General features: G+C 49.6%; 1 protein-coding gene across 2 annotated transcripts in view; it reads right to left on the bottom strand.

The window, feature by feature from the left end:
* Positions 1 to 18,571, bottom strand: part of EPHB3 (EPH receptor B3) — a 90,429-nt gene that overhangs the window by 8,288 nt on the left and 63,570 nt on the right. For both annotated transcript variants that reach the window (XM_033150755.1, XM_033150756.1), the window contains exons 4-8: positions 5,978 to 6,133; positions 4,446 to 4,781; positions 2,064 to 2,188; positions 405 to 573; positions 190 to 295 (exon numbers count right to left, since the gene is read on the bottom strand). In XM_033150755.1, coding sequence (XP_033006646.1) covers positions 190 to 295; positions 405 to 573; positions 2,064 to 2,188; positions 4,446 to 4,781; positions 5,978 to 6,133 — 892 coding nt within the window. The remainder of the gene's footprint in view (positions 1 to 189; positions 296 to 404; positions 574 to 2,063; positions 2,189 to 4,445; positions 4,782 to 5,977; positions 6,134 to 18,571) is intronic.

The following is an 18,571-nucleotide window of genomic DNA, read 5'->3' as shown; positions in this document are numbered from 1 at the left end:
CACCACTGACCATTGCCCATGCTGGGAGTTGAGAGCTTAGCAACACCTGGAGGGATGGGAGCTGTAGTCCAAAACATCTGGACAGCACCACAAATTGGCTACCGCTAATACAGGCAGACCCAATCCTTGACAGAATGAATAGTCACGCCCCTCCCCGGAGCTCAGGCTCTCCCTCGTCCCCGCCAGTACCTGAAGCAGACAATGGCTATCACCACGACCGCAATCACAAAGACCAGGCCTGCGGTAGCCGACCCCACGATAAGAGGCAGTTCCTGGAAGCTCTTGCTACTGGAGCCTGTTAGGAGAGGAAGAAAGAGCGTTGGAAGGTGGGAGTGGAGAAGGAAGGGAGATGCTTGGATGGCAGAAGCCTGTGGGGAAGGGAAGGGAAGGTGGAAAGCTCATACCGTCCTCCACTGGCGTCCGAAACTCCATGGGGAGGCTGTACATCCCATAGCCAGCCACCGTGCGCGCCCGGACCTGCACCATGTAGGCAGAGTTGGGCTTCAGCCCTTCCAAGCGCACGTTGTTCTTCTGGCTGGTGACGGTGTTGGCGATGCCGTCGCTCTGCTCCTGCTGCAGGGAAAGAGAAAAGGGGCGTCTCAGAGTCACATCCAGCCCTTCCCCGACTTGGATGGCTTTAAAAGAGGATTAGACTAATTCATGGAGGAACGGCAGTCAAAGGCTGCTACTAGCCCTGATGGCTGTCTTCTGCTTCCACGGTTGGAGGCAGCAATGCTTCTGAAGACCAGTTGCTGGAAACCGCAGGAGGGGAGAGTTGGTCTTGTGCTCAAATCCTGCTTGCTGGTTTCCCACGGGCATCTGGTTGGCCACTGTGAGAACAGGATGCTGGACTAGATGGGCCATTGGCCTGATCCAACAAGCTCTTCTAATGTTCCTAACACCTAGAGGGCCAAAGGTGTCTCTACAAGAAGGGACACGCAGGGCGTTCAGGGTCACCCCAGAATTCTCCTTTGCACAACTTTCTAGTGGTTTTCTCTGCAGTAAAGAAAGGCACCCTGGGAAGGCCGTGCATTGATAAGATAAAAGGTAAAGGTAGCCCTGACCGTTATGTCCAGTCGCGGACGACTCTGGGGTTGCGGTGCTCATCTCGCTTATAGGTCGAGGGAGCCGGCGTTTGTCCGCAGACAGCTTCCGGGTCATGTGGCCAGCATGACAAAGCCGCTTCTGGCGAACCAGAGCAGCGCACGGAAACACCATTTACCTTCCCACCGGAGTGGTACCTATTTATCTACTTGCACTTTGACGTGCTTTCGAACTGCTAGGTGGGCAGGAGCTGGGACCGAGCAACGGGAGCTCACCCCGTCGCTGGGATTCGAACCGCCGACCTTCTGATCGGCAAGCCCTTGGATCAGTGGTTTAGACCACCGCGCCACCCGTTTAATAACCTGCATTCTCTCCTCCTTATCATCGCTAATCATCATTATTCACTGCTGCTCTTATTAACCATTGCTCTGTACAGCACCTCTCGTTGCTAAAATGTTTCGTTATACAGTGGTACCTCAGGTTAAGAACTTAATTCGTTCTGGAGGTCCGTTCTTAACCTGAGACACCACTTTAGCTAATGGGGCCTCCCGCTGCCGCCACGCCGCCAGAACACGATTTCTGTTCTCATCCTGAAGCAAAGTTCTTAACCCGAGGTACTATTTCTGGGTTAGCAGAGTCTGTAACCTGAAGCGTCTGTAACCCAAGGTACCACTGTATATGGATGCTGCTGTTCCCCAACTCCCACCGTCCATATTGGCTGGGCCTGCTGGGAGTTGAGAGTCCCACAACGCCTGAAAGATTCCCCCATCTCTGCAACAACCATCACAACCACCCCTGTAAATTATGCCAGCATCCCGGCCCCCCAACCTTGCAGAGAGGGCGGCACAAACGGCAAGCTTTGAACGGAGGTTTTCCTGTTCGGCTGGCTCACCTGCTTGGCTACCTGCAGCAGAATCCAGCACACTACCTAATTCCCCTCTCAGCGGGAAAAGAAGTGCGCCGAGTGCTTGTCAAGCTGAAGTGTGCCCGTCTTGTCCCTGCCAGAGGATTAGCTTTACCTTCTCAAAGTACTTTATCTCGTAGTCCAGGATGATCCCGTTGGGCTGTTTGGGTGGCTCCCAGGAAAGAGTCATGCTGCTTCCCGTGCTGCCGTGCAGATGCATTGTGGGAACTGCTGAAGGAGCTGCGGGAGGGAGGGGGGGGGGTGAGAAGAAGCGTCAGCCTCCCTCCTTATCAGCAGAAACGACAACTGATTCGGCTCCCTTGACAGACAACTCCAGGCGTGAACATGTGAGTTGCTGAGGTCTTCAATGCAGCACCCAAAGGCAACATGGTGCCTCTGCTCCCCACCCCCCCAATATTTCCCTTGGGGTCCATCAGGGCTCCCCATCACTCCTGATTTCAAAATGCTTTTCACAAAGATTGTTATTCTCTCTCTCTCTCCCTCTCTTTTTGAAGAAGCCAGCAGCAGCTGGGCTGGCAGGAAAGTGAAGTACAGACTTCCAGCTTCTCCCCTTCCTTTCCTTTCTCTAGGATCTTCTGGGCCTGATTTGGGTGCTCAAAGGAAGGAAACCAGCTCCCATCCAAAACATTCAAGTAAGGGGAAAAAAGGCAAACCTGCAGGTGATTGGTAAGTTTGGGGAATGGGCGTTTCCTTGGGTGCATTATTATTTCTGAGGATGGGTGCGCCCTGGTGCTTTTGGGGTGCTTTCCCTGTATTTTGGGCAGTTGGTTGTTTTTTTTTTGGAAGCCAGGGGTTCACCTGCAATTTTCTTGTTAGGACGTGTGTGTTTGAGCTGCCTGATTTTTATTTTTTTTGGGGGGGGTGAATGTTGCCTGTCTATTTCACCTGTGCTTTGCTTGTTTGGTGGGGTTACATGTGGGTGTTTCGCAAGTCCGAGAATCACCGGTATTTCTTATGTGAATTGTTTTCTCCACCATGAATGTTACGATTTTCCAAATGTGTTCCTTGGCCCCCCCAAAAAAGGGCGGGGCTCCTTGGCCAGATTTCTACTGCCATTTTCTAAGATTTCCAGGACTCAAATAAAGCTGGAGGCACAACGAAGCATTCACAGGACCACTAAAAAAAGATGGCCCAAATCCACTCGAGAGCCAACTGCCGTTTCATTCGCTGTGTCAAACAGGTCACTGTGAAAGGTATGCTAGGCGCCAACATGTCTACTAAGCCACTGGAATGCAGGGCCTGAGCTGGAAGATCCAGTCCATCATCCGGAACGGAAACCCATTTCGCTTCCTCTATTGCATATCCCAACAGGAGCAGCCTTCTGGAAAGGTCGCTATCCCTTAATCAAGCTCCATCAGCAATTTCCCACTGGTCACATCGGAACAGCTGTCTTTGGGGGCAACATGGAATGATGCCCACTATCAGGGCCGGCTCAAGACATTTTGGCACCTGAGGCAAACCACAAAATGGCGCCCCCATGCCAGGGAAGAAGAGGGGAGTGAATATCTACGCCGTGAGCAAAGGGTAGGGGGGATAAAAATCAACATTGGTGACAGAACTTGGGAGGAGACCAGCAGTGCCTCCTATTCACCGAGAGGCCGCTGTGGAGGCAGCATTTGGGGAGAGGGTTGCTGAGGAGACAGCAGGTCTGGCAGCAGCAGTGAGCAATGTGTTCTTGAATGCTGGATCTGCCGTCCCCATGGATCTTGCTGCCTGAGGCAGTTGCTTCACCTTGTCTCATGGGCTAGCTGGCCCTGTCCATCCTGACTCCACAACAGGAGCCCCCAATCTTTGGAGGTCAGTGGACCCATATTTGTATTTCTGAATGAGTGTTGGAGCCACTCATCTGGTCACTTCCCTTCCTCGTATCACTCTCCCCCTCCCCATCCCAAGAGACAGGAGAGAAAGAGTGTGTGCACATACTTTGCTCTCCCATGAGATCTGGGTAAAAGATCAAGGAGAATCAACCTGAGCCTGGAAAAGGGCATAGAGCTAGGAGAAGAAGTGGGAAAGAACACCCCTCTTCCAACTTCCTCCTTCAGCTCTAGAAAGGTGGATCCAAGGTCTGGGAAGCCTGGAAGGCCACCACACTGGCTCATTTCATCGAAGGAGGGGAAATGCGTACAAACTGGTTAAAAACAAACCAACCTAGGGCAAGATTTTAGAAATAAAGGACCTAGTTACCGGATGGCTCTTCTTTAAGCAAAAACCACCCAACAACGTTTACATTCTCTACAACAGCAACCTTAAATCCTTGGCTAGATGCACAACCGGACGCCCAACACGCTTACAGGAATCCAAGGAAACTCCAGGACTCCAAGATCAAGGCCCGTTTGGCACGAAACGGCCTCAGTCCCAGAGGTTGCTGCTCCACCACTGGCTCGGCAGAGATTGCCAGGGAGAGCCTAGGCAGCTGCTTGCTGGAGGTGGGGGTGGCGCTTCCTGAGCTGCCCTCCCCTTCCCATGAGGAACTCACCTGCCTGGTTGGTGGTGATGTTGACAGAGGCAAACTGGGGGTTCTGGAGGCTCTTGCTCGAGACCCCGTTGACGGCCTGGATCTCGAAGGTGTACTGCGTGTGAGCCATGAGGTTGCTGATGTAAATGTGCCTCTCGGTCAGGCCGAGTTGGCGGGGGACAAACTCCACGTTGTCGTCGCAGCGCATGCACAGCCGCCGCTCCACGCTGCACTTCTTGCAGATGACGTTGTAGAGCAGGTCCTCCCGGCCCCCGGAGTCGCGGGGCTCGCTCCACTCCAGAACCAGGGACGTCTCGTTCACGTTGGAGATGACGCTGCGCGGGGCCGACGGGACACCTGCCACGGGATCAAAAAAGGCTCAGGGTCCCCGAAAAAGTCCCTAAAACCCTACCCTCGAAGCTGGGCTCCCCCTCCTGAAGCCTTTCGCCATCCCCTCTCCAAAAATAAAATAAAATGATGCAAAGGCACGTGAGTCTTTGACGACTTTTGCATACAAGTTTCTCTAGTCATCTTTACAACCACCTTGTATTGGAGGAAGCAGAGGTAATGCTTTTAGGTGTGGCGGTTTGAGCGGGTACAATGCAAATGTACCCTTTTCTCTCCTAAACCAAGCTCTGAAAAAAAATGAAGACTGGTTCTGCAAGTCTGCAGCATGGTTTAGTCCGAGCCAGGTTAAAGCTGGCTACAGAGGGCACCGATTGGCTAGTACCTGTGACATCAGAAACCGCTGGCTGGGTAGAGCGGAGGTTCCTGGCAGGAAGGTTGCTATTGCTCACGGGGAGAGAGAGGGGGAAGGAAATTGGTGTGGGGCATAAACATCGGCAGAAGCACAGGATTGGTTCTGCCGGTGCGTTTACACCATGCCAACCTCCCGGCTACCTTTCCTTCCAGTAAGCAACAGCACCCCAAATCTAGTGTAGAGGCTCCACCCCACCCCAAAAGCCATTTTTGTGTGGTGCCACCAGCATATCTCTTCTCCCATCTTCCAAATTCCCGAAACACCTTTGCAAATCTTTTGTAAATTGTTAGTTTCGTCAACAAAGCAATGGGCGGAAGTATAACAGGGGTCAGCAAACCTTTTCAACAGGGGGCTGGTCCACTGTCCCTCAGACCTGGTGGGGGGCCGGACTATAAATTTTTTTTTTGGTTGGAGGGAAATGAACAACTTCCTATGCCCCACAAATAACCGAGAGGTGCATTTTAAATAAAAGCACACATTCTACTCATGTAAAAACACCAGGCAGGCCCCACAAATAACCCAGAGATGCATTTTAAATAAAAGGACACATTCTACTCATGTAATAACACATTGATTCCTGGACCGTCCCTGGGCAGGATTTTGAAGGCGATTGGGCCAGATCCGCCCCCCGGGCCTTACGTTTGCCTACCTATGGTATAAATGCATTCATGTGCTACCTTAGAGGATCATCTCACCCACCTTGGTACCCTCAAGCTAGTGTAGAATAATAAGCCCGAAATAAACACATTTTGAAGTGAAAACGAAACGCCAAGCAGCCAAAGGGCAGACTTACTGGTGCAGGCACTGTCGGGTGGATCTGTGTCTGAGCGGAAATAGTTGTTCTGGCACATGCAGAGAGTAGCTGCCCCGGAGCTTGTCCGACTGTTGGGAGGGCAAGGGGTGCACCGACTTTCCCCCTGCTTTGACTTGAAGGTGCCTGGTCCACAGGCTGGAGGGGGGGGAAGGAAGGAGAGAGAGGAGGTCTCAGTTACTGGCACACAAGAGATCCGGTTTAGCCCCATTACACACAAATGCAGAGCTGGTACACATATGCAAAAAAAACACAACAAAAAAATTGCTTCATATTTCAGCCTACTTTTTTTTGTTGCAACACCTCACCCAAACAAATGCCCTCCCCAGGCCGAGCAATAACAAGCAAATCCTAAAATTAACGATCACCACCATCACATGTTGGCCACAGCATGGAGCGATGGTTTGCATATTATTAATCATTATTATTGTCATCCCAGGGCAGGCTACGACAACATGAAAATACAAGGCTGGGATCAGTTAAAGCAATTTATATGCAGAAGAATATGGTGTTGTGAGACACAGACAAGCACACCCTGATCCTTATCTAGATAAATGAACCATCACAGAGCAAACACTGGTGGCGCAAATTCCGGGTTGCCTACAGCACCTGAAGTCAGGTTCCTAATGGTGGCTGCTGCTGCTGCTGGTGGCCTGTATCTTCCTCTTACCTTTTTAGCTGCGACCTGATTTGCAGTCCTAATGGAGGCAGCAATTGAAGACCTTGCCCTCGTTCTGAACTAGCTTTGGCCACAGCCAAATCTCACTGGCTACATGGCATCATAATAAAGCCAAATCAGAGCGAGGGTGGTGCTTTCTGTCCACAGCATCACCCCAGCTAGGAGAACCAATGGTGAACAATATTGGGAGTTGCGGTCCAACAACATCTAGAGAGCCACAGGTTCCCCATCCTTGATTTCGGCTCTCCTGCCTTGCATCCAAGGCTGCTCCATTCCTCTCACCCGCATTTCCCCCAGAATCCCCCTCCTTCTTTCTTTTATTTCCAATCACTTCCAATGTCCATGAATGCAGGGAGGACGGTGTTGATTTGGATGTGGATGAAGATGCCAGCTCCGAGAGAGGTTCAACGAGTGAGGGCTGTGGCCCTGGGCAAAGTTTTCTTCTCTCTGTCTCTCAAATCCAAGTCTCCTGCCCCTTAAATGGGAGCTAGGACACAGCCTACCTCACGGGCATGTGCAAACCCAAAAGATGGATTGCAGAGCACTTTCCAAATTTAAATTGTCAGCAGGCCAACCTAACCAGGCTCTTTCTCTTCCACAATGATTTGAACAGTATTGTTTTTTTTTAATTTTGATTTTTATAAACCACCAACTCGGAGGGAGAAATCCATGGCAGTGTACAATAAATACATTAAAATAATAATTTAAAAGCCCATAAATTTACACCCCACCGTCCAGCCATGGTCAGCTTCGACTTGGTGGGCGGCTTATGGTGGAATCTGCACCCTGAGGGCTTTGTAACTCCCCCAAGGCCATGTGGGAACATTCCCCCCCTTTTTTTCTTTCCAGAGCCCCAGAGGCGGTGGTGCCAGGAGGCTCCTGCCTGCTGAGTTCCCCACCACCACCACCACCGCCGCAGGAATCCCGGGAGAAGAGCGAGCAGCATCTCGCTCTGGGATTCCTGCTGACCTCGGAGCTGCCTCCGTGGACCAGACTGACAGTTGCTGAGCAGTCGGGCTGGGAGAGCCAAGACATTTTTTCCTTTCCACCCTCCAATCCCCGGGGGCCTGGAACAACCGACCACGTCCCAGGCTGCGTTTGCCTGGAGGGCTGACTGAGCCGTTTTCCACACAGCTCCTTTCTTTCCTCTCTCCTGCTCCTGGATTTGGTATTTGTTATTGATTATGGTTATTATTACTACTTCAAATAAATACAGGGAAGAAAGAAAAATATGCAAGAGTGGGAGAGAGCGAATGAAACGGAGAGGGACAGGCCGAAAACACGGACCTTTTGATCTAATAACTTCATGGCTGCCAGCTTTGAGTGATTCCCAACCATACGCACCAGCTTCTAACAACTGAGGCAATTTCGGGGCCCCCAATTATATATATATATATATATATATATATATATATATATATATATATATATATATATGTTCAGAGGGTGTTCAGTTCTGTCCCCTGGCTTCTCACAATGTCGCACGTGACATCAGGAAGTGGCATCGTGGGCCCTCAATCAACTTGATTGGGGAAACCCACCCAGATGGGCGGGGTATAAATAATAATAAATCATTATTATTAGCGTCATCAGCATTGCGCTCTAGCGAACCAAGCTATCCACATGGCTCCTCTGTTCTCAACCAAAAAAAGTTGAATGCAGGTTAAAAAACTGGTTCCAATGAATCAACGGGACTGAGACTGGAGAACAAATGGTGATTGCAGAAAGAGGCTCCCCATGATATACGCACACACACACACACACACACAGAGAGATTTAAAATGCACAGAGCAGATCAGAAAACGAGTTGCCAGAATCCTGGACTGCATATCCAAGGGGAGAGGATAGGGCTGGAGTCTTAATTTGATGCTTTCCAACCCAACCAATGCCACATCTAAAACAATTCCATTGATGGAGTGAACTAGCACACCCAGCCAGATCTGAGATAAAAACAGCCGAGATTGGGATTTTGGAAATGTTCCTGAGTGCATGGGAGTGAATTCACTGCCATGTTTTACCTTCGGAAGCGAAGGTTGGTGGACACAGGAGTCTGCCTTGAACTGAACCAGACCACCAGTCCAACACACTCAGTATTGCCTTTTTATTAGTATTAGCATTAAAAAAAACTAAGGTCATGGCCACTGGTCCCATCACCTCCTGGCAAATAGAAGGGGAAGAAATGGAGGCAGTGAGAGATTTTACTTTCTTGGGCTCCATGATCACTGCAGATGGTGACAGCAGTCACGAAATTAAAAGACGCCTGCTTCTTGGGAGGAAAGCGATGACAAACCTAGACAGCATCTTAAAAAGCAGAGACATTACCTTGCCAACAAAGGTCCGTATAGTTAAAGCTATGGTTTTCCCAGTAGTAATGTACGGAAGTGAGAGCTGGACCATAAAGAAGGCTGATCGCCGAAGAATTGATGCTTTTGAATTATGGTGCTGGAGGAGACTCTTGAGAGTCCCATGGACTGCAAGAAGATCAAACCTATCCATTCTCAAAGAAATCAGCCCTGAGTGCTCACTGGAAGGACAGATCCTGAAGCTGAGGCTCCAATACTTTGGGCACCTCATGAGAAGAGAAGACTCCCTAGAAAAGACCCTGATGTTGGGAAAGATTGAGGGCGCAAGGAGATGGGGGCGACAGAGGACGAGATGGTTGGACAGTGTTCACATGAGTCTGACCAAACTGCGGGAGGCAGTGGAAGACAGGAGGTCTGGGGTGCTCTGGTCCATGGGGTCACGAAGAGTCGGACACGACTAAATAACAACAGTATTAGTAGTATACTACCCTTTACCCACAGATCTCAGGGCAGCTCAAAACATAAAAATTCAATATAAAAAACACAAAATACATAAAAATATGCCTTCCCTAACTGGCACCAGTTCCTAGTTTGGTTCGTATCAAAATGGGAAGTACCCGGGTACTTTATTAAATACTGGGGACAGGGAAAGGAAAGTTGTTGTTGACGGAAAGACATGGCTTTGCAGGGTGGGAAGATAAGAGCTGCAAGGAGTGAGCCTCCCATCTCCCCAAGGTGGGCTCATTCTCGCCTTGAGTCTATTTGTAGGCTCTCCCTCTCTGCCGCCCTGAGGACTAGATGCTTTCCACTTGTTTTCCTAAACGTTTAAGCTTCTGCAAAGATGCAGCAGATCCTGTGCTGCAAGTTCCGATTTCAAAACCTGTCGTGCTTTCAAGTGCAGGCTTCCCAGACTCCCATCCTGTGGCCAAAGCAAAAAAAAATCCAACCCACCCAGGGCAGGACATGAGTACACAGCAGTAAACAGGAGGGGCGGAGGAATCCTCCCCACGCGCGGTCAGGCTCAGGGGACCAGCCCTAGTGCGCCGACCCCGGCAATGACTGCCGAGGCAAAGCCCTCTTCATCTCGCCTAACCACAGAGAAGTGCCACAGGAATTTGGAGTGCGACAGGAAACTGCCAGGACTGCACCGAAACCGGAGTGGGTGGAATCCAGAGGCAGCATACGCCGTCCTTGCCCTCTTGCCAAGCTCAAATCAGAGGAATAAATTCCATATCCCCCTACCCTGCCAAATTTCTGGCAAATATTTAACAGAGCCTTTTGACTTTTCCACGTTCCCTTTCCAGTTGTTTGGTGAGGAAGGAAGGAAAGTGATTAGAAGCGCAACCCATCATCTCTTCCCGGGCTTCCCTAGACCTCAGCCCTGCTCTAGCTTCGAGGTGCATGAATCCTATTTCATGAATCTCATTGTAAGACCCCAGGCTCTGTGTGCAACCTCCTCACTTCAGTAATTTATGGCTGCAGCAATGCATCTCACCATCCTGTAGTGCAGTGTTTTTCAACCTTTTTTGGGCAAAGGCACACTTGTTTCATGAAAAAAATCACGAGGCACACCACCATTAGAAAATGTTAAAAAAATTAACTCTGTGCCTATATTGACTATATATAAAGTAATTATCTTGAATTTTTTAATTTTTCCCACGGCACACCAGGCAACATCTCGCGGCACACTAGTGTGCCACGGAACAGTGGTTGAAAAACACTGCTGTAGTGGCCTGTGCTGCTAGCATGCATCTTGTATTCTCATGCCTGGATAGCTCAGTTGGTTAGAGCGTGGCGATGATAATGCCAAGGTTTCAGGTTCAATCTCCGAATGGGACACCTGCATCGCAGGGGGTTGGGCTAGATGTTCCTCAGGGTCCCTTCCAACTCTACAATTCTGTCATTTCATGAATCTGTATATCTGAGATCTACAGATGAAGGGTGGTATACAAACAACAACAACAACAACAATCTTGGCTAGTCTGTGCTAGAGAGGTATCCCTTTCTAGAGTTGTAACTTATTTACCCTGGGCTGGGCCCAAATCCCAGAAACGTCTTAATGTGTCAACTTGTATTTGTTTATTTCTTCTTGCTTCCTGGGCACATGATGTCTGCTGAATGTGAGGAAAAGCACTCAGGGCATTGCCTTGCCCTGGATGTGCAAATCGTGGCTTTTTGCCGCATGGTTATTACCCCATTGCAGCTACAACATCTCCCAAAGTGGGTTAGCCAATTACGGCGCAGTAAATGTGGGACAGCCTTCAATCCGGAGGAAACAAGGAATTCTTTGTCACAGTGGTGTGGCTGTCAAGGTGCCTTCCTTCCAGATCTGAGCTCCACTGCCCGGAGGAGCTGTGGACTGAGAGGGTCCCCAGAATATACGATGGCCTCCTGGCATCCGGGGGACCTCAGCACCCAAACACCCCTTCCCGGAAGCCCATTGGTTTCTCTTGACCTTGAAAAGAGGCTGGCACAGACCTTCTGGATCAGGTCTGGGATCTGCTTGGGCAACAACCAGCGCTGACCTTGTCTCCTCTGACCGTCTGCCCGACTTCCCCCAGGCTCTGTTCCCAGCCATTCCGTGTTTCCTTCTTCCCACCTTGCTGGCATTCCAGACTATTTACAGCCCAGGCTGTCAGCAATAATTAACTTCTGGAATCCATTGCCACAAGATGCAGTCAAGGCCCTGGTGGCTTAGCCGGCTTTTTTTTTAATTTAAAGGATTAGGCAAATTGATGGAGGGCCGTTATGAGTCACAACAATGGAAGAGCCAGCTGCGAGCCAATGGCCAACCGGAGTGGCCAACCAGAGGCTTGTGGGAAACCTGTAGGCAGGATCGGAGCACAACTCCCGTCCTGTGGTTTCCACCAACTGGTATTCCGTTGCTGCTTCCAACCGTGGAGGCAAGACATAGTAATCATGGCTTGTAACCATTCATAGCCTTGCCAAAGTCACCCAAGAGGATGGCAATCCCTGACTCCTGCAGGAGCAAGTTCCATAGTTTAAACTATGCGCTGAACGAAGAAGGACTTTCTACCTGGGAATGGAACTTCGATGCTTAAAGGCCTTTTGATCACCAGACCAGAAGCCAGAGGATGGGGAAGGCCCTCTCTCTCTCTCTCTCTCTCTCTCTCTCTCTCTCTCTCTCCCCACCAGGTTCCAACTGGCCATTACTGGAGACCGTGTGTACTGGGAGACAATGGGTCTTTGACATGAAACAGGAAGGCAATGCTTATGTTTTTAATGCCAGGGTGACTCAGCATTAAAAGACTAACTGAACTGGGCTTAAGAATGCTACCGATGTGTTCCTGAGGACAGTATATAATAGAATCATAGAACTATAGAGCTGGGAGGGTCATCTAGCCTTGCAATGCAGGAATATCAACTAAGGCATCCATGACAGATGGCCATCTAACCTCTGCTGAAAAAACTCCAAGGAAGGAGACTCCACAGCTCTTACTGTCAGAGAGTACTTCCTGATGCTTAGTCAGAATCTCCTTGAAGCAATTGGTTTGGGTCCTACCCTCTGGATCGGGGGGGGGGGGGAGAACCAAGCTTGTTCCATCTTCCATGTGACAGCTCTTGAGCTACCTGAAGATGGCTATCGTATCTCCTCTCAGTCTCCTCTTTTCCAGGCTAAACATAACCCAGCTCCTTCAACCATTCATCATAAGGCTTGGTTTCCAGACCCTTGATCATCTTGGTTGCCATCCTCTGCACACCTTCCAGCTTGTCGACATCCTTCTTTAACTCATGGTGCCCAGAACTGGACACAGTATTCCAGGTGTGGTCTGACCAAGGCAGAATAGAGTGGTAGGCCTACTCTTACTTATCTGGACTCTTATCTGGACACTAGACTTCTGTTGATGCAGCCTAGGATAGCATTAGTTACAGGTGGGTAGCCGTGTTGGTCTGCCATAGTCAAAACAAAATCAAAAATTCTTTCCAGTAGCACCTTAGAGACCAACTGAGTTTGTTCTTGGTATGAGCTTTCGTGTGCATGCACACGAAAGCTCATACCAAGAACAAACTCAGTTGGTCTCTAAGGTGCTACTGGAAAGAATTTTTGATTTTGTTTAGGATAGCATTGGCTTTCTTTACTGCTACTGCATCACACTGTGGACTCATGTTCAGCTCTTGGTCCACTAAGACCCCTAGATCTTTTTCACATGTGCCAGGTGTCCCCCATCTTACATCTATGCAGTTTTTCCCTATTGAAATTCATTTTGTTAATTTGGGCCCAGTTTTCAAATCTGTTAAAGTCATTCTGAAGGCAGATCCTACCTTCTGCAGCGTTGGCCACCCCTCCCAGTTTGGTGTCATCTGCAAATTGGATGGACATTCCCTCAATTCCTCTGCACAAATCGTTCATAAAGACGTTGAACAACAACGGGCCCAGGCAGAACCCCACTTGTCACTCTTCTCCATAAGACTTGGCGAACCAAGTCAATCCTTGCCAGAACCTTCATACACAATACAATGTTCTCCAGATGTTGTAGGAATCCAACTCCCATTGGCTCCAGCCAGCATAGCCAATGATGAGGGATTATGGGAGTTGTAGTACAACAACATCTGCAGGGCACCACACTGGCCACCCTGGAGCTAAAGGGCAATGAAAATAACTTGATGACAGCACATAAACTAACAAAGCACACCCTTTCCTTTTCCTCATTTCCAGTTCATCTGCTTAATGGCTTTGGCCCGGTTTCAGCTAAACACTTGCCCACAGGTAAAATGGATCCATCCTGGGGACCCAGAAGGTCCATGGATAATTATATTCTTCCCTCTCAGTTCACAAATCATCACCAAGTACTTAAAATTTCGGTATAGTTTGGATATTTTCTAATGAGCCTGCGAGGGGGTGGGTTGTCCGGAATTCAGAACATTTTGATAAGCAGCGCTGGGTTTACTGGGAATTCAAAAGAAGACGACACCCCACAGGAGTCATCTATGAGGAGCTGACGTTGCTCCACGAAACCAATGGCTGCTGTAAACAGAGCAGGGGTGCAAAATAAAACCGAGAAAAGGAAATGATATTACATTCCTAGGAGCAGCAATGTTTCCACTGATTTTGTATGACAGACTCTACACACGAACCCGTGTTTTCCAATTTTTGCATGTTAGAAATTTCAGTAAATATGTTCTGAAGGGGAACATTGACAGAAACCAGCTTCACTATCACAAGCCAAGGCTACAGGTGTCCTGCCTGCCTACTTCGTTTTGCTGAGTGGTTGCTTTTTGCTACACATCTCTCCCTCTCTTTTGGGGTGTGTTCCTCAGTATAGTCGAACCCCGGGTTATGCACGCGATCTGTTCCCTGTCGCCGTGCGTAACGCGGGTGTGCGTAACTCAAACGCATGTAAAAAAAAACCTGAAACCTGGAAGTCGCGTGATTTGAGCGCTTCTGCGCATGCGCGAAGTGCGCAAAAGCGTTCTGCGCATCCGGGGGACGCGCGCACACTCCTGCACGCTCTGGAAGACACTTCCGGGGGGCAGGAGTGCGTATCCCGAACGTACACAACACGGAGCGTACACAACATGAGTTATGACTGTACCTTCTCCAAGCAAAACAATTTGCACATGCATTTCATTAAATTGCTTGCAGTTTTGGCAGAAATTGCCTCTGTGTTCTCTTCATATAAGGAGCTGCCTTAATCTTGAGCCAGGCCCACCAAGCGGACTGCAGCCTCCTCCTCCAAATAGCAGCGACACCCTAGCTGGGGTCTTGGCACCCCCCCCCCCCCAAATCCTGAAAACTGGAAATGCTGAGAAATGAATGTGGAACATCACGCCCGCATAGCTCAGTTGGCGGAGCATGAGAACTTTAATCTCAGGGTTGTGGGTTCGAGTCCCACGTTTAGGAAAAAGCTTCACTGCATGGCAGGGGGTTGGACTAGATGACGCCCGTGGTCCCATCCAACTCTACAATTCGGTAATTCTATCACTCACAACTGTGCTCTATGCTGCTGAGCTATGGCTTCTCCCATGCGCTCAATTCACTTTTTGCATTTAAGCAAGGCAAGGGAGGCATTTCACATAGAGTCTCAGTTATCAGTGCAACACTCCTGCAAGGTAGGCTAGCATTTCCACTCCCTTACTAGCAGCCCCCTGCCTTCGCCACCCATTCCCCGAGAGACTACGCCCCCCCCCCGCCACCCCTGCTTGCTTTGCTCCCTGGCAGATAACACCAAGTGCCCCTTCTGTCAGCCCCGCGAGCTACACCCAGCACAAGCCCTCCCCCCCCCTGCCCGCCGTGCGGGCAGCCCCCTAGCCCCCAACCCCTCTAAGCCTCTGCCTGCTCCGTTGGTTGGAACAAGGCGTCTTGTGTGACCCTCTTTTCTGGGGGGGGGGGGGTTGATAAATGCCAGGAGGCCACAGCTGTGAGTAGCTGGATCCAAACCCTCAAACAGACTTCCGTTCACATCATAATCAACCCCTTTGTTGCAGGCATGGCTGCAAGGATGGGGGGGGGCAAGGCTCTATATCTCCCCATTCCCCCCTCCCCCCAAAAAGAAGATTCAAAGTAGAAAAATTAATCACAGGCTTTGGGGGCATACGGCTTGTTCCATCACTTTTTTTTTCTTTGTAAAAAGGATTCACAACAGCCGTTCCAAGCTGAGGTGGAATTTCAGGCTCAATTGGTACAGCACGAGACTCTTAATCTCAGGGTTGTGGGTTCGAGCTCCACGTTGGTCAAAAGATTCCTGTATTGCAGGGGGTTGGACTAGATCAGTGTTTTTCAACCACTGTTCCGCGGCACACTAGTGTGCCGCGAGATGTTGCCTGGTGTGCCGTGGGAAAAACTGTGTTTATTTGATTCCTATTCAAGAGAATTACTTTATATATAGTCAATATAGGCACAGAGTTAAATTTTTTAACATTTTCTAATGGTGGTGTGCCTCATGATTTTTTTCATAAAACAAGTGTGCCCTTGCCAAAAAAGGTTGAAAAACACTGGGCTAGATGACCCCCAGGGTCCTTTCCAACTCTACAAGTCTGTAGTTCTAGGTGTGATATTATCTTGCAGCCCTGCGCACAGTGAAGAGGTCCTTTGGCTCCCCAGGTAAGCCTTACAGCAGTGCTGCGTAGTTAACGACAGCTGATGACAACCAGAGTTGCCTCGGGGTCATTTCCAAGCCATGCTTAGAGCAGGAATGGCTGGGGGACCTTATACAGCTCAGGGGCCACATGGAAATGGTGCGTGGGGCAAGAGGAAAAAGCAGGCAGAGCAACGAATGCGAGTTTCATCTCTGTGCAGTATGCTAGTTTCTTTGTCTCCCTCACCTCCCCCCCCCCCCAGGTATTCTTCAGCTAAGCAAGCAAGAGGCATTATCAGAGTTCAAGGAGCCAGACAAAAAAACATTCAAGGAGGGTGCAAAGCAGGGCTGGTAGTTTATTATTATTATTATTATTACTATTAGTAGTAGTAGTAGTAGTAGTAGATCAGTAGTAGTAGTAGATCAGTAGAAGGCTGATCGCCGAAGAATTGATGCTTTTGAATTATGGTGCTGGAGGAGACTCTTGAGAGTCCCATGGACTGCAAGAAGATCAAATTTATCCATCCTTAAAGAAATCAGCCCTGAGTGCTCACTAGAAGGACAGATCCTGAAGTTGAGGCTCCAGTACTTTGGCCACCTCATGAGAAGAGAAGACTCCCTGGAAAAGACCCTGATGTTGGGAAAGATGGAGGGCACAAGGAGAAGGAGACGACAGAGGATGAGATGGTTGGACAGTGTTCTCGAAGTTACTAACATGAGTTTGGCCAAACTGCGAGAGGCAGTGGAGGATAGGGGTGCCTGGCGTGCTCTGGTCCATGGGGTCACGAAGAGTCGGACACGACTGAACGACTGAACAACAACAGTAGTAGTTGATTTAATTTATATTTTGATTTTTCTAAAAAGCTTATTTTAAATTCTACTTTTGTTATCTATCTATCTATCATCTATCTATCAATCTATCATCTATCATCTATCTACCTATCATCTATCTATCTATATTTATCTATCATCTATCTATTTACATTTAAGCAGTATACAACAATTTCTCTTAACAGAAATTTAAATTAACAAGGCAAAAGGGAAGAGTCCTGGGGGTGGGGTGGGGGCAGGGGCAAAAAAGAGAGGTCTGGAGGGGCTGCCTTTGCCCCCTGGATGGAAGGTTCCCCAACCTTCCTGAGGAGGGAAGGCTGGCCAGCCATAATTGAAGTTCGCCACTCAACCATAAGCTCACCTTGGGCCAGTCACCATCCCTTAGCCTAACCTACCTCGCAGGGTTGTTGTGAGGATGAAATGGGGAGGAGGAGTACCATACACACCTCCTTAAGCTCCCGGGAAGATAAAGCTGGTGCATAAATGTAATAGATAATAATAAGAGTCTGTAACTGGCAGAGAGAGTCAGCTATATTGACTCAGCTATATTAACAAGCATGGCCAACCTTGCATCTGCACCATCCCTGGAGAGTGCTGTCCAAAGAAGGCCAAGCCAAACCAAGCACATTACAGTGCCTTAGACATCCACATGGTGCAGAGACAGGGAACTGGTGGTCCTGCAGATGTTCCTGGGACGTCAGCTCCCAACAGCTCCAGCCAGCACATCTGGGAGGGCCACCAGCTCCTCTCCATCCCTGATACAGCAGACGCGGAGACAATATTCCTCCCAAGGAGCGGCCGCGCCAGGAAAGAGGGAGCCAATCCATTAGGATGCTTTGCTAATGCTGCAATTCTCTGGAAAAATCCCACCGGATGACCTAAGCATTTTATTAGCAAATGCTCCTCGCTGATATGAACCCCTTTCCGCCCATCTCCCAAGTCCCCGGCTGAGTAAGAAATCTGGAACATGAAGCATCCAAACGGCGATCTGAGCTCAGCGGCGCACTGAGGGGACCTGGCCTCTGCAAAGGAAGAGGTCCATCTAAGCAGCGCATGAGCCAAGCGCTGGGAGACGAAACCCACAGCACAGGATATTTCACTCATTGCTGCAATCCTCTTAGGGCTGTCTCAGCACAGAGGCAGCTCTCTCTTAAGGCTGCCTTGCCCAACCAGTTACCCTGAGAAAGCCACTCCCTGGATTGCTTCAGCCTTCAGCTCGTTTGATCAAAGAGCGATGGGATGAGCTGGCCTGATCTCGAGGCAGGGCCCTCGGAGGTTGGCCTCTGAGGGCCAGGCCTGGTTCTCTCTTAGGCGGAAAGTCTCCCTGCAGCTTCAGGCCGCCGCCCATAGATGCTAAAAGGATGGAGAACTCCTCATCCACATGCAACACACACACAAATCCCAGAACGGAGAAAATGAATGTGCTGGGGACGCCCATTCCCCCCTTGCTTCTTAAGGTACCTGGGTAAGAAGCAACGATCAACTTAGAGCTGAGGATGGAGAACCCAAGGACTGCCGTTGGCCATGCTGGTAGAAGGGTACTGAAGTCCCAACAACATCTGACAAGTAGGGCTGGGCGCTATCAGCTTTTCAACCTTGCGATGTATCACCAGCCAAACAACACGATATAGTAGGGTTGCCTTATTTGCCATATTTTTTTGCTCCATAAGACGCACTTTTTTCCTCCCAAAAAGTAAGGGGAAATGTCTGTGCGTCTTATGGAGCG

This window comes from Lacerta agilis, chromosome 5, assembly GCF_009819535.1.
Source record: "Lacerta agilis isolate rLacAgi1 chromosome 5, rLacAgi1.pri, whole genome shotgun sequence".
Classification (NCBI taxonomy): Eukaryota; Metazoa; Chordata; class Lepidosauria; order Squamata; family Lacertidae; genus Lacerta; species Lacerta agilis.
Note: the sequence above shows the minus strand (reverse complement) of the source record. Positions and strands in the feature narration are given on the sequence as shown.